This window comes from Mustela putorius, unplaced genomic scaffold, assembly GCF_011764305.1.
Source record: "Mustela putorius furo isolate JIRA1106 unplaced genomic scaffold, ASM1176430v1.1 tig00004007_pilon_pilon_pilon, whole genome shotgun sequence".
Taxonomy (NCBI): Eukaryota; Metazoa; Chordata; class Mammalia; order Carnivora; family Mustelidae; genus Mustela; species Mustela putorius.
Genome location: NW_025422145.1, coordinates 5,952,417 through 5,967,751, shown reverse-complemented (window position 1 = coordinate 5,967,751; position 15,335 = coordinate 5,952,417). Strand labels below are relative to the sequence as shown.

At 53.9% G+C, this 15,335-nt stretch overlaps 1 protein-coding gene across 5 annotated transcripts in view; it reads left to right on the top strand.

The window, feature by feature from the left end:
- SNX29 (sorting nexin 29) overlaps positions 1 to 15,335 on the top strand; it is a 476,556-nt gene that overhangs the window by 63,458 nt on the left and 397,763 nt on the right. For all 5 annotated transcript variants that reach the window (XM_045072007.1, XM_045072011.1, XM_045072010.1 and 2 more), the window contains 4 exons: positions 867 to 937; positions 2,532 to 2,780; positions 4,746 to 5,121; positions 12,537 to 12,655. In XM_045072007.1, the coding sequence (XP_044927942.1) occupies positions 867 to 937; positions 2,532 to 2,780; positions 4,746 to 5,121; positions 12,537 to 12,655 (815 nt within the window). The remainder of the gene's footprint in view (positions 1 to 866; positions 938 to 2,531; positions 2,781 to 4,745; positions 5,122 to 12,536; positions 12,656 to 15,335) is intronic.

Sequence of the window (15,335 nt, the reverse complement as noted above, 5' to 3'; positions counted from 1 at the left end):
GCAGTGGCACTGTAGTAGTCTGCACTCGGGCCGATGCTCTGCTGGGTGAGTGCATGGGAAGTGGGGCGTTCCTGTTCTGTCAGTTGCTCTCAGTCACTTCCACAACGGATGCATCCTGTCCCCTGCTGCACTGCAGGTCCCTGACCACTGGCTGTGCTCTAGCCGTGTGAGCTTTGACTGCATTGAGAGTTCTCTGACTTGGTAGGGAAGTCAGGGGTTGAAGATGCTTGCTTGCTACGGCTTAGCAGGTGTTGGATACAGAGCTGGGGACCAGCCTGGGGCCCCCGCCTCAGAGCCCTGGCCGGACCGTCCTTGTCGGCGAGCTCGGACAAGCCCTGTCGTCCTTGTTGACCCCTTAACTTCTACGGCCCTTGAGATTCATGGGCCCCTTTTAGGTCTCCAGCCCTTCCCAGGGGTAACTTGGGCTTTAGGTCTGCAGCCCAAGCAAGTGTTACACACAAATGCTCCAGCTGATGGAACCATGGAGCTCTGTCATTCTTTCCGATTGTCTCTTGTGGTAGCCCAGGCACGGCTCCCAGGGGTCAGCTCAGATTTCCTGCCTGTGTCTTAGAGACCTTGCTAGACTGGATGCCGCCTCTCTTCTCCTTTGCTGCTTCGTCAATAACTGCACTTACATTTCATGCCTGTTTCAGTTCACTCAAGCTGGGGACCAATGAGGAGGTTGTAGGATATATACTTTCAATCCTTTGTTTATTACCAGAAGCTTCCGCTGGGCAGAGACCTTGGATCTCCACTCTGGCTGACCAGGCATGGATTTTCCAGGGAGCCCCGTGAGGGAGCAGTCTGGCGGATGGATGCTGAGAACCGCTGCTCAGAACTTTCCCCCTTTCTCTTTCAATTTGCAGCGCTTTTTATGAAGACTGGTCTTTTGTGATGGATGAAGAAAGGTCTAGCATGCTTCCTACCATGGCAGCTGGTAAGCCTGGTGCAGGCCAGGAGTGACGGGTCCTTGAAGCTTGGCGAGCAGAGTCGGCTGCCTGGGAGGGAATTTTTAGCTCCAGGAGAGGCTGTGATTTTTCCCTGTCGCTCCCCGACTCAGTGAGTCACTTGTCACTGTCCTTTTTTTAGTGGCGTGGGTCACTGAGTCCACTTATCTTGAACTGGATACCCTGGCAGGGAAAGCAGAGGGTTGGGGGTTTTGGCTGTGGCTTTGCAAGACGTGGGGAATAGGAAGCGGGAGGCCTGGCTTTGAAGCCTGGCTCTACCCTTTCCTGGTTGGTGACCTGGGGGCAGGTCCTGTGAGCTCTGTCCCCCTTATTTCCCTCCTCTGCCGAGTGGTGACCCTGTTAGCATGGGACTTGCTTGTATAGGGCTGTGAGAGAATCAGGTGCGGTGAAGAGTCACGTCCTCGGCTTGTCAGTGTGGAAGCCCCTGGATGGGTGTTAGTCGCTGAATCGTTCGGTGGTTTATCGTTTGCCTCTCACTCAAAGGGTGAGCCCCACAGAAGTGGGTCCCTCGCTTCTTTGTTTCAAGAAAGAAAGAAAAAACCCTCCCCTGAAGGTTTACACTAAGTCCCACATAGCGAGAGTTACGTTCGTCTTGTCCACTGAGGAAGACGGAGGCTTTGATAGCGATGTCCTGGGTAGGCCATGCAGGGTTTTGCCCGAAGTGATAATAGTAATGATGCTGCGGCCCATGTTTGAGCGCTTACTGAGCCGAGTGTTTTGGTGAGTGATTGTCTTTAATACCCTGTGGAAGAGACACTCTTGTCCCCGTTTTACAGGTAAGAAAACTAAAGCTCAGGTTGTACGTGACCTGACCCACGTCTCCTAGAAAGCGGCAGTGCGGGGATCCCACCCAGGCCGTCTGAGCCCCAGAACTTACGTCTTAACCTCCCTGGGGTTGGCCTCGTATTTGTCTTTGACCGAGAGGGAGAGGATTGGGAAAGACTCACCTGCTGGGATAGCTGCTGTCTGCTGACCCCATTCTGTGGGAGGTGGTGGTGTTTTTAATTTTTAATTTATTTTTATTTTTATTTTTTTTAATAAAAGATTTTATTTATTTATTTGACAGAGAGATCACAAGTATGCAGGGAGGCAGGCAGAGAGAGAGGGAGGAAGCAGGCTCCCTGCCGAGCAGAGAGCCCGAGGTCGGCTTGATCCCAGGACCCTGGGATTATGACCTCAGCTGAAGGCAGAGGCTTAACTCTCTGAGCCACCCAGGTGCCCCTTATTTTTATTTTTTAAAGATTTTTAAAATTTATTCGACAGAGAGAGACACAGCGAGAGAGGGGACACAAGCAGGGGGAGTGGGAGAGGGAGAAGTAGGCTTCCCTGCTGAGCAGAGAGCCCGATGTGGGGCTCGATCCTAGGACCCTGGGATCATGACCCGAGCCGAAGGCAGACGCTTAACTGTCTGAGGCACCCTGGCGCCTCTTGGGAGGTTTTTAAATCAGGGCTTCAGATCAGGGCGGCCCCTCTCGTGTACTGTATCATTTGCCGCTCACTTACCGTGTTGGAGGTGTGACCTCCTCGTGGCCGACGCTCCAGACTTTCCTCTCTTCTGGGCAGGTCTGAACTCCATCCTCTTCGCCATCAACATCGACAACAAGGATTTGAACGGGCAGAGTAAGTTTGCTCCTACCGTGTCAGACCTCTTAAAGGAGTCCACGCAGAACGTGACGTCCCTGCTGAAGGAGTCCACGCAGGGGGTGAGCAGCCTCTTCAGGGAGATCACGGCGTCGTCTGCCGTCTCCATCCTCATCAAACCCGAGCAGGACACCGACCCCCTGCCTGTCGTGTCCAAGCACGTCAGCGCCGGTGAGCGGGACCGGGTGTGGGAGTTTGAACCGAGGGGTCAGGTCCAAGGATGGCGGGCTGTGGCCGAGCGGGACACACCTTGTAGGCCGAAAGCGCCAAGGGAAGGCTCATGCCCTTGGGTTTTCAGTTTGCACTTGTGTTTATTTTTCTTCTCCTCACTCACTCCGAAAGGGACAAAGAGCCTTGCTGAGATGTGAAGACGATAGGGCTGGGAGCGTATTCAGCTCACCGACAGCAAAATGACAGTGACAGTTTCTTGGTCACATGAAGCCCCACGAGCCTCATCTCCGTTCGTTTGTTCCTTCCTTCATTCATTCATGTGTTCGTTTACTGCAGTCTGTGTGCTGGGCAGTGAACTAGGAAGATCTCTAGCGTTTAGCCTGCTTTGCAGGCTTTTCTGGGTTGGGGGGACAATAGATATTTAATGACAGATTATACCAGATTATAAGTAATTATCCTTCTGATAAATGAGATGAAAGCCAAGCACGGGGTGCTGTGGAGATTGTGCACTGTGGGGGGGGGGTGTGACATTTCAGTGGAGGCCAAGAGGAAGGGAAGAGTTGTCAGCTTCGTCTCTAGGCTGGGGATGCCAAAGAAAGTTGATTTAGTTAAGGTCCATTTTGTGACAACTTCGTGATATGCCTTGAGCCTTCTGGGAGATCCAGAATGTTGCTACGGCAAAAGTGGAGATTTTGGGTTTAAGGACGTAGTGCTAGTATTCGCAGATCTCTTTAACAAGGCAGTCATCGTGGTCATCTCCTTGGAATTATTAGTGATGGTGAAAACTCAGAGTCTTGTGGGGTCTTTATCCGTCTTGACCTCTCCTCCTCCATCAGAGACACCAGGCAAAGGACACAGGAAAGAGGACTGTGAGGGCTTTGTGTGACAAAGATGTTGGAATTTGTATACCTAAGAGTGTCCTTTTCACTGCTTTTGACACTGTCTCAGAGTCTGATACACAGACGAAGCCTCACCGTGTCATAGCTTGGCTTCGATTGGAACGGAATGTCGGGAATCAGCTCAAAGTGTCTCATGGCCAAGTTGGACGATTGCGATGGGTGAACTGACTTCTCTAAGTACTGGTCACCAAGGCAGCATTGATTTCGGTTTCAGTTTAGTCTTTATTGTGTAACAGCTCCAAAATGTTATGGCTTGAAACAGCCACGATATATTATTATTTTCTTCATCAGTCTCTGGGTTAGCAAGATGGCTTGCTGACTCCCCTGGACTCCGTCATGGGGCTGCCCCGAGCTGGTGGCTGAGCCAGAAGGTCCAAGATGGTCCCAGTTCTGTGGCTGGACCGTAGTGCTCACCATGGGCCGGACATCTGGTTGTCTGCCCCTGACCTCTTGTGCTCCAACGGGCTAGACTGGCTTCCTTCCCTGGGAGTTTCAGGGCCGTGTTCTGGGGGTGCATCCCCTCCTCGTGCCCGGGCTCGTGAGCTCACTATGAATTCTGCTGCGAGCTATTGGCGAAACCCGAGCACCGAGCCAGTCCACGGCCCAGGCTGGAGAAGGAGGTGCAACCCTCAGTGGGAGCAGCAGCAGCGTCCCTTTGCAGACAAGGATGGACTGTGCCTGCTGAGCCATTGGCCGCCGCCCCAAACTGCTGTTGTTGGCTCCATCCATCAGCCAGGAGGGTATTTTCCCAAGTGAAAGTCACTTCCAGAATGGGAACTCCCTCTGAACCAAAGTGCTTGCAAGGGACGATTGTTATGTATGCTCTGTGGCACGTTGGTTTAAAGCAGAAGCAGAGTCCCACATCCATTTTGCTCAGTGTCCTGTAGACAGGTTGTGTGTGTGTGTGTGTGTGTGTGTTTTCCCCCAAGAATTTAAAAAAAAAAAAATCTGAAATTATCTCATTTATTTTTCAGGAGAGTAGTAGAGGATTTTCCACACTCTAGAGGCAAAAATGGTTCAATCACGGCTTCGTCTGCTCTTCTTACACCGTATCTTCTTTTGCCAGATGCCAAATGTAGAAAGGAGCGGAAGAAGAAAAAGAAGGTGACCAACATCATCTCTTTCGATGATGAGGAAGAGGAGCAGAACTCTGGCGATGTTTTTAGAAAGATTCCCGGGGCCGGGGAGAGCTCGGAGGAGAACTCCGACCGCTCCTCCGTCAATATCATGTCCGCGTTCGAGAGCCCCTTCGGGCCGAATTCCAACGGAAGTCAGAGCAGCAGCTCGTGGAAAATGGACTCTCTGTCCTTGAACGGGGAGTGCGGGTACCAGAAGCTCGACGTGAAAAGCATCGACGACGAAGACGTGGATGACAACGAGGATGACGTGTACGGGAACGTGTCGGGCAGGAAGTGCCTGGGTCACTCGGGCTCACCCGAGAAGTGAGTGTCACTTGAGCTTCTAACGAAGGCTGGCGCGTTAATGGCTTTCTCTTTCCACAGCAGCGGGTGAAGTCTGAGCCTACGGTTCACGTGTGTGTCAGGCGTCACTCGCTTTTCTGATCGGGACCGAGGTGGAAGGAGCCCGAGCTTACTGCTGCCCCTCCGAGAATGAGCAGGAGGGCAGGGCGTCTGTTGGAGGTACCGACTATGAAGTTGGTGCCAAGATGTGTGCCTTGAAATTCCTGCTTTCTGTGTTTCTTTGTTTTTGCTGCTTGGATATTCCTTGTATCTCCACTGCTCCTAGCACAGGAAGCTCTGGAGAGAGGCAGGGTTATTCTAGAGAACAGCGGCCCCCTGGCACTTTCTGTTTATCTTCCTGGGTGTGCACAGCAGGAACTCGCCTGCGTTTGCTGCTTTAACCCTGGCGGCGCAGTGGGTGGGTGTTCACGGAAGGGCCTTGATGCGCAAGAAGGCCTAAGGCACAAAAGCATAGTCTGGAGTGTGGGTCTTGGAATCAAGACAACCTGGGTTCTTGCTGCCTAGCTCTGTGGCTTAGTTTGGACAAGCTTACTCCCAGAACCTCATCGGAGACCTGGGAGGAAAACAGCACCTGCTTTCTGGAGTCGTCGTCGAATTGCCGGCATGATGCGGGTGGGGCCTTCGGCAGCACGAAAGAACACAGGTCGGCGCTGCTGCTCTCGCTGCTCTGGAAAAACTCCTGTGCTTGTCTTACTCGGAATGCCACGTGAGCGGCTGCCTCTTTACCTGGGCCTTGCGGTGCCCGGTGCCATCCGTCACGGCCGGTGTCAGGCGGGCATCAGGCCTGCGTCAGACAGACCCAGCCGGAGACCCTGCAGCAGGGGGCAGGGCCCGGTGTCTCTGGTTCTAAGCTTCTGATGTTCTCGTAGGAGTCTTCTTCTTTCTCATGAAGCGATGCCTGTTTCTGATTCCTGCTGTTGTCCTCGTTCACGCGGGTACCCGTCCTGGCAGCGTGGGCTCATTGATCTTCTGTGGGAGGCGCAGCGCCTACCTGTGGCAACAACGGGAACTGGCCTGGGGGGTTAGTGGGCGCCCTGTCTAAATGGATGAAAGAAGGGGATTCCTCAGAGAGCGGAGGTTTGTCCGAGCAGGGGGCGAAGCAGGGATTGCGGGTAGCTTGTGCTGTGCTCCCGGGCTTCTGCTGTTAGATAGTTACTGTGTTTCTACATAATGGGGACTGTTGGTTGGTGGACAGATCAACACTCATGCTTTGCTGACAGCCCCCCCAGCCAATGTTCAGTATGTAGCTCTTTGGCCTTTGCTGTAATTCTTATTTTTGTTTTTTTGTTATCAGCCATTCTGAAGGGAATGTTTTCTCGCATAAGGCTTTTTTCTACTCCTGATGTGTGGGTCAGTGTCGCTTCCCTGAAGCATTGGCTCTGGCTCACGGGGTGAGTGTTTTCTACTGGAACCCACGTGTTGCAACCTACCGTGTGAGTCAGGGCCTCCAGAGAAGCAGAACCAACAGGGGGGACCCCCCCCACCTTATTCATGGGTCCACTTGCCATGGTTCCCTTTCCGTGGTTTCAGTTCTCTGTGGCCGACCTTGGTCCTGAGCAGGTGCTGCTTCTCCTCGTGGATCATCACAAGGTCGGTGGTAGCCTGGCTCATGTCATTCACCCCACTTTGTCCCACGGATGCTGGCAGGTGGGGTCCGAGGCCCCAGAGGGCTCCCACAGGACCAGCCAGGGGTTCCCCAGCTGCATGCAGGTTAGAGACCCAGTGCGAGCCAGCGGGAGGTGAGAACAGAGTTCACTGAAGGCACAGAGAGTGCGCGGTACACAGTGTGAGACCCAGAAAGGGTCGGGGGTTTACTGAGGATGGTGGTCTGGTGTCTGCCACCTCTCAGGCATCCAGGAGCCACTGAGAACAAAGATGAGGACCCAAAGATGAGGTGTTATTCCCGGGAGCCGGGGGGTCTCGGCATCAGGACGTCTAGTGCCTGTGGTGTAGATTACACAGATGATGACTTCCTCCGGTCACCCTCACCTGGTCCTTCCTTAGATGTTATCTGCTCTAAAGAAATCATTGACTCCTTGTCCCCTACAAGGAAGACGTGTGCTGTTTGCGTTAGGAGGCATGCGTAAAGTGGAGACCCAGGTCCAAGCAAGGAAAAGAGCAAAAAGCAGATTTTTAAAAAAAGATTTATTTATTTGAAATAGAGAGAGAGAGAGAGCACAGAAAGGCAGAGAGAGAAGCAGACTCCCGGCTGAGCAGAGAACCCAGGACCCAGGATCATGACCTGAGCTGAAGGCAGACTCTTAACTGACGGAGCCACCCAGGCGCCCCCAAAAGCAGATTTTTATGGATTCCTTCAGTTTCCCTGTCTCATCATCTAATAGGCAGTTTGTCATCTCATGTCATCGCAAGAAGGGTGACTCCAATACAGTATGATATTTTGAGAGAGAGAGAGGCCACATTCACATAACCTTTTATTGCAGATTATTGTTGTAATTGTTCTATCTTATTTTATTTTATTTATTTTGTTTGAGAGAGAGAGAGAGAGAACATGAATGAGGGGGCAGAGAGGTTTTTTTTTTAAGATTTTATTTATTTGTCAGAGAGAGACTACAAGCAGGCAGAGCAGCAGGCAGAGAGAGAGGGAGGAGCAGACTCCCCATGGAGCAGGGAGCCCCGATGTGGGGCTTGATCCCAGGGCCCTGGGATCATGACCTGAGCTGAAGGCAGCTGCTCAACTGACTGAGCCACCCAGGCACCCTGGAGCAGAGATAGTCTTAAGCAGACTCCACGCTGAGTGGGGAACCCGAGGCGGGGCCTGATCCCACAACCCTAAGAACATGACTCGAGTTGAAATCAAGAGTCAGGCATTTAACCAACTGTACCACCCAAGTTCCCGTTCTATTTTATTATTATTGCTGTTAATCTTTAAAGTGCCTAATTTAGAAATTCAAGGTTATCAGAGGGGTGTATGGATAGGAAAACACAGCGTATGTACTGGGTTCAGTACTTGGTGCAGTTTTAGGATTTCAGGAATCCCCTGGGGGTCTTGGAGTGTGTCTCCTATAGATAAAGGACAGAACTACTGTCTGTCCATCTGTACCTGTCTGTCTAGATTTGTTTTAAGGAATTGACCCACGTGATTGTGGAAGCTTGATGGGTCTGGAATCTGTAGGGCAGACCAGCAGCCTGGAGACCCAGGGAGGAGTTGCAGCTTGAGTCCAAAGGCCGGCTGTTGGCAGAATTTCTTCTTTGGGGGACCTTGGTCTTTTCCTGTTACAACCTTCAACTGATTGGGTGAGGCCCCGCTGTACTGGGGAGAATGATCTGATCTACTCAAACGTCTAGTGACTGGAGTGTTCAGCTCATATAAACGTACCTTCACAGAAATGACTAGAAGGACGTTTGATCAGACATCTTGCTACCATGGCCTAGTCGAGTTGACACAGACAGCCTCCACGTTCTGAGTATCTGTGGGTAGGCACGTCTCGGAGTCGATTCGCTCTGTGTGTTGTGGCCTCAGACGCAGTCATTTCTCTTCCTACCAGACTGTGCCACTGAGGGAGGCCTGAGGGGGAGGCCAGCTTGTGAGCCAGGGGAGCCGCCGCAGGCATTGTGATGTGTGATACACAAAACAGTGCAGGGTCACCTCTACAGGGCCCGGGCCCTTCAGGGCCACTGGGCCTCCTGCGGATTATGGGCAGCCTCTCCCTGGCGTAAGGGGGGATCTCAATCGAACATTCTGCGGAGCATCTTGGGGAGGAGCAGAGGAATGATGACATGGCCTACTGAGTAATCCTTTCATTTTGATTCTGAGCTAACGTTCGCACGCAAGGTCTAGGAGCCTGGAGGGGCCAGAGCCTGAGCAGCTAATAGCATCGCCAGGTTCATGAGGGACAGGCGGCCCGGCCAGGAGACGCCCGCTGCGGATGCAACTGCTCTGGCCACGGCAGCGCGCCGATGGTCTCTGAAGTGCTCTGTTGGCCTAGAGCTGGGTTTACGTCTCTCTTTGCTGGCAATTAAAGCCCCTCCGATGACCGAGGAAAATCTAGTCTCTCCCGCCTCTATATTTACCAGTGTTTGCTTTGCCTTTTGTTTTTGTTTTTCTTAAAAGAGGGTAATATCTATATTATAGAAAGAGGTTTTTCTGTCACTTCTTATGTGATCTCTGACACCTGTAGGGAAGTGGGTTGAAAACATAATTCAGGGCGCCTGGGTGGCTCAGTGGGTTAAAGCTGCTGCCTTCAGCTCAGGTCGTGATCCCAGGGTCCTGGGATCGAGCCCCGCATCGGGCTCTCTGCTCAGCCGGAAGCCTGCTTCCTCCTCTCTCTCTCTGCCTGCCCCTCTGCCTACTTGTGATCTCTGTCTGTCCAATAAACAAATAAAATCTTAAAAAAAAAACATAATTCAAACAGAATCAGAAACATAGGGACAAACGTTACACCTCACTAGCAACTGAGCAAGGGCACAGTGCTTCTGGACACTGTATTTTGCCACGATTTAGAACTGGATGAAAGGAGAGCCCCCGGTTAGCACCTTGGGGGCGCGCTTGCTCTCGGCGTGTCCCAGTTATGTAGTATGGCGGGGGGCACAGGAGGCACCAGGGGGCGCCCTCACCCATCCTCGCTGCCGGCCTCCTGGAAGACAGTGTAATACAGAGTCCGGAGCCTCAGAAATGTTTATCCCACTTGATTTTGCCATTCCCCTGCTGGGACTGTGCCCCGAGGACAGAGTCTCGGGAAAAAGGTGACTGCGCCTAGATAACAAAGTCCGCCTTTCAGGAAGCAGAACTCCGGAGCTGAACTGCCTTAACGGCCTACTGATGCGTACCTCCCTTTGGAACATCTTAACATTTCAGGTCGCAGACTTCTGTCTTTTTAAATTAAATTTTTCGTTTCATTTTAATTTTTAAATGTTTAAGTGTTGTATTTATTTGTCTGAAGATAGCGCAAGCAGGGGGAGCGGCAGAGGGAGAAGCAGTCTCCCCGCTGGGCAGGAAGAGTGAGGCAGGACTCGATCCCGGGACCCTGGGATCAGGCAGACGCTGAGGCCTCAGGCCTGAGCCAAAGGCAGACGCTTCACCAACTGAGCCCCCCAGGCATCCCAAGTTTTTAATTTTAATCCCAGTATAGGTACCATAGTGGTCTATTAGTGTTGGGTGTCTACTGTAGTGATTCATCAGTTACCGGGGACCCTGCGGGGTCTTGAACATTTGTAGTGACCTTTTAGAGTATCTCAGTAGTGTGAAGACCAGTTTAGGAATGAATATTGAATGACAAAAGCCAATGATAAATCCTTCACTGAGTTTCATTAGGACCTCCTAAAGAAACGTCTGTGTAGAAAGAGGGAAGCATGGGGTCTCCTGGGTGGCTCAGTCCGTAAAGCGTCTGCCTTCACCTCAGGTCATGACCCAGAGTTCTGGGATCGAGTCCCACATCGGCTTCTTGCTCGGCGGGGAGCCTGCCTCTCCCTCTGCCTGCTGTTCTCTCTGCTTGTGCTCGCTGGATCTGACAAATAAATAAATAAAATCTTAAAAAAAAAAAAAAAAAGAAGAGGGAAGTGCTAAGGACAGAGTGTCTGAGTCCGTTTTGTTCCGGGTAGTGTGGTTTTTGGTGTAGTCCCCGCCCCTCTCCTCTTTTTGGCATTTTCTAGGTTTTAAAATAAGCATCTCTTTTTCCTAATGAAAAGCAACACCTGTTATCACTAAGCCGACTGTGGCACCCTGCTCGGAATCTGTCTTTGCCTTAGGAATCACTTCAGTGTAAATCATTTTGGGGGAGGCCTTGGTCACATTTGCTTGGGTTCTCAAACCTCAGCTGACGGGGCCTGGCTTCACCTGCGCCCCGCCTGTGTTTCTGGAACGTGGCAAAATTTCCCCCTCAGAACAAACGGTGGGAAATCCCACCCGCCTCGAGCAGGTCGTGGTCCCTGCAAGGACCGGTGGTTTTGCTGCCTTCTCCCAAGGGGCTCCCTGGGGAGTGACCTGTAGGATTCACGGACGGATTCCGCACAGGTCTGTTAGGGTTATTTCCCGTTTCTTGCTCAGAGCCTCACGTCTGACCAGAAGCTAGAGAGGACTGACAGGAAGATCTCGAAGTGGCCTCTGGAAGGCCCTGACAAAGCAGCCTCCAGGCCAGATCCGCCCCCAAGCTAAGAATGGTGGTTACTCTTCAAAGGGCTGTCAACAGCAACCATGGAGAAGAGTACTTGTGGCCCTGAAGCCTACACTCTTTCCTGTCTGGTCCTTGATGAAAACAGTTGTGTTGATCCCTGCTCTAAACCCAAAGAGACACTACACGCACCATGCCACATGGCGGGCAGCAGCCACGAAGCCCACTGTAATTGGACTTGGAAGGCATGGTCTCAGACCCTGAAGCCTCGGTCCCACCCAGGGTGCTGAACTTGGGCAAGTCCCATAGCCTCCTGCACTGTGCGTCTCCCGTTTCCCTCCGCTCCGTTCCTCCTCCCTCCTTCTCTGCTTGCTCCCTCCTGTCTTCCCCTGTTAACTAGGTAGGACTGTGATCTGCTTTGGACTTTTTACAGCTGAGTTGCAGAGCGATTCTGTAAACTTTAATGTCCCCTGCAACTACAGCCTGGTATTTATTAACGGTTCCTAGTCGTCTAGCGGCAAACGCTTACAGTGGGCAAATCCTTCCCAAACACACTGAGCTGAACCAGCTAGCGTGACAAAGATGTCCAGGTCGCCTTTGTCCTTCGTGGATAAGGGGATGATGTAACAGGTCATATGAGCCAGGGTAATGGTTAACCGGACCCCCTTTCTTGGAAGGGAACCAGACACGATACAGTCTGGTTCTGTTCTACTGACGAGGCTTTGAAAACCAGCGAGGTGATGGGACACTAACCCCAGGTCACATGGCTGACATCATTTCAGAGCTGGGGACACCGTGCTTTCTCCTGCTTCAGAACTTGGCACCTGCTGTCCCCTCACCAGCATCCCCCTTGTCCATCCTTCTCTTCCCTCTGCCCACCCCGTGCCCTCACCTTCAGCTCTCGCCTCTAACCTGTGGCCTTCCTGACCCGCTCTGCGACTCTGAACTGCTGTCTTACGTCTTGCAGGATTATGTGATTCACATCCGGGTCCCCCACCAGACTGTAAGCTCCCCAAGGGCAGGATAAACCCCATTTATTTGTTGGCGGTTTGGGCAGCACAGGATATATGTGAGCACAGAGCCTGGTCCGTTGTAGGTGCTCAGCGAACCCTGGCTGGAGGAATGGAGGCACACTGTCGGATCTGGACGGCACGCTCCCGCTCCCAGCCTGGGCCTCCCGTCTTCAGCCCCGTCACGGTCTGGTTGGTTCCCAAGAGGGAACTTAAGGGAGGCCTGGCAGATGCTCGTGGTGGTCTGAGCCCTCGGAGGCTCTTCTGTCTGTCACGCAGCTGTATTCTCTCATCTTAGGCCGCTGGATGGGGACACCCACCTCTCCCAGATGCACAGCTGGGCTCCCCTGCAGGTGCTCCACGGTGACGCCGATGTCCTCTTCCCGGTCAGCGGAGTGGGCTCCTACAGCCCGGCAGGTGGGTGCTTCCTGATTCCTCCCTCCCTCCATTCGTGTGCTTTGGCTGGAGTGTCTGGGTTCCATCTGCAGACAGGAGGGAGCAAAGAGGCACGGGGCTCAGGGCAGGACTGAGGGTTTGGCTTCTCTTCTTGCTGACCCTGAGTGTTTGAGTTGCTCCCTCCCGAGGGAGGATTGGGCCAAACCAGCTGACAAGCCATGAAGGAGCCCCTGAGCCTATTTGTTTTCCTTACCAGTAGGTTTTGGGGAACTGGGCACGTACACACTGACCACAAGTGGTAACCATTAATTTGCCTCTTAGGGAGAAAGTTAACAGAACTCCCAGCTCGGAAGGCCCCCGTCCCCTTTGCAGCAAAGTGCTGGAGGGTCGGAGAGCAGCCTGCTCAGAAGCTGCTGGTGGGCTGGTAAGCGTTTCCAGCACCTTCCCTTTGGTTGAGCGTGCTCTCGTGTGGTTTGTCATTTTTTTTCTCGAGCTAGAGCAGGTCGCGGGGGGTGGCGGGGGTGGGGAGGAACGGACGTGTGGATGAGCCTGGTGTGCCCAGAGGGCGAGGGTGCAGTGCAGCCAGCGCGGTGAGCGGCACGGTGCAGTGCTGGTGGCCGTCCCTGGCCCACGGCACCCCGCCCCCCACCCCTACACAGGCACCGCCACCCCCTCCCAGGGCCAGGGTTAAGAAACCTTCACGGTTTCTGGATGGCTCAGGAAGCTGTTGACAGTCTGTTCACCAGACTCTCTGTTGATGGACGGTTGTTTTTGTCCCAGGCAGGGGATGGAAACTTGCTCAAAGAGCTGGGGTGCAGAGCAGGTGGGCCGCTGACGGGCAGCCCTCTCCAGTGGGGCTCAGATAGCCCCGCCCCAGGAGCCGCAGGAGCTGAGCAGGGCGGGTTACCTCTCCCGAGTGGCAGTGTCCTCGATGGACGCCGGGGCTCCTGCAGGGCAACATGACTCTGTCGGCTGGGCGCGTCTTCTCTCCGGAAGGTGTGGCTGCTGGTGGTGATGGCAGCTGGCACATAGCAAGCCTGTGGAGTGAGCCCCAGCCTGGAAGGTGGCCCGTCCGGACCAGGGCATCCTCTCTCAACCACAGCCTGGGAGGAAGGGCAGAAGGCTTTCCAGGCTGGCATGGGGCCAGGCACCGGCTAAGGCCCTGTGAAGCCTGCTGTCAGCCCTGCGGCAGTGGTGGGGCCCCTGCTGTGGGGTGTCTGTGGACCGGGAGCTGGTGGTCGGAACGGAGGGTGCTCCTGTGTCTTCCCTGCTGTGCGCCCCACACTTCCTTAGGGGGTCTGCCTCATCTCCTCTTTCCTTTGAGAGGCTTTGCTCTCTCTTGCCACTCTTGAGCCCTCCCCATTTGGCCTCGGCTGAATGGCCCCCCCATACTGGCAGGAAATTCTTCCTGGGTCTCCACTGATGTCCCCTGGGGGTGCTGGTTTGGTGGCTCGAGCTGGTGTCTGCAGGCCAGGCCAGCGCCAGCTGCTGCGTTCCCCAGGGGACCATATGTGGCCCAGATGGCCAGTGGGTGGGCTTGGTTACCTTGCCAGGGCCCATCAGGGGCACTGCTCTCTCGGACAGGGTGTGTGAGAAGGGGCGGGGCTTGCAGAGAGCAGCCGGTCCTGACCTCGCTCCGGGACCACATGACTTCCACCTGCCGACGCAGGGCCCCAGTCGCCTTGTCTCCCTCCCCACCAAGGAGGCCCCCGGTCGCTGGGGTGTCAAGGTGCCTGCACTTGGTGTTCAAAGCCCCTTCCTTTCTCAGCTGGGCTCCTCTCGACTGTCAGACCTGGGGTTGAGGGCCGTTCTCTTGGGTTTAGTCTTACGGAGCTCAGCGCTCTTCCTCCCTCTGTGGGCTCTCCTTCAGGGAAAGGAGCTGCTGGCCGGCCTCCAGCATCCTCGCGGGAAGGCATCCTCCTGGCAGCTTTCCCGCGGCCCCACCTCTGCCTGTCACCCTTCCAGACCCAGAGGCTTCATCTTGTCACTGTCGTGGGACCCCGAGCCCCCGCGTATCTTGAGTATCCTCATCAGAGATGCTGTGTGTGAGCTGGTCTGCCAACTTTTTAATTTACTGTAGTAACAAAGCTGCCAGGAGTCCTGGAAGCTGGTGACAGCCTCGGGGGCAGAGTCGCTGCTGGTAAGAGTTGCATAGGAAGACAAATGATGTTTGCGCTGCAGAAGATACTAGAATCAGAGCCGGGGGAGTCTGCTACCTGATTGGAAGGCCAGGTTGCTTCGAGTCCCTCCTGGCCTGATCCCCTTTTCCTTGGGGGGCCTTTCCCTGGGCAGCTGTGGGTACACTGTCAGCATGTCTCTCTCAGACTGTGCTCTTTCGCTCATCTCTGACTGCTGTCCCTTCTGATCCATACCCTCCCACTCGATCAAGGTTAACAACTTATTCTCTCTCACTCTAGCCCGGGAGCCATTTGTGTGTTTCATGACAGCTTTGGGCTCTACCCTTAGGAGACCTTCCCAGCATCTTTGAAAGTGCTGGTGGCCTTAGGGTTGCTACCCTGGGGGCATTTAGCGGGAGGGGGAGGGAGGCCCGTGGTGGAGAAGGAGGAGTGATTCGGTAGCTAAATCTGGGAGGGAGAACGTGGCAGAGACGGGGGCTCTCAACACAGAAATATCCTCCTCCTGCTTCTTGGATAAGGAGGCTTTGTGGACAAGGGGGCCAGGCTTTGGAGCTGCGTTTCTG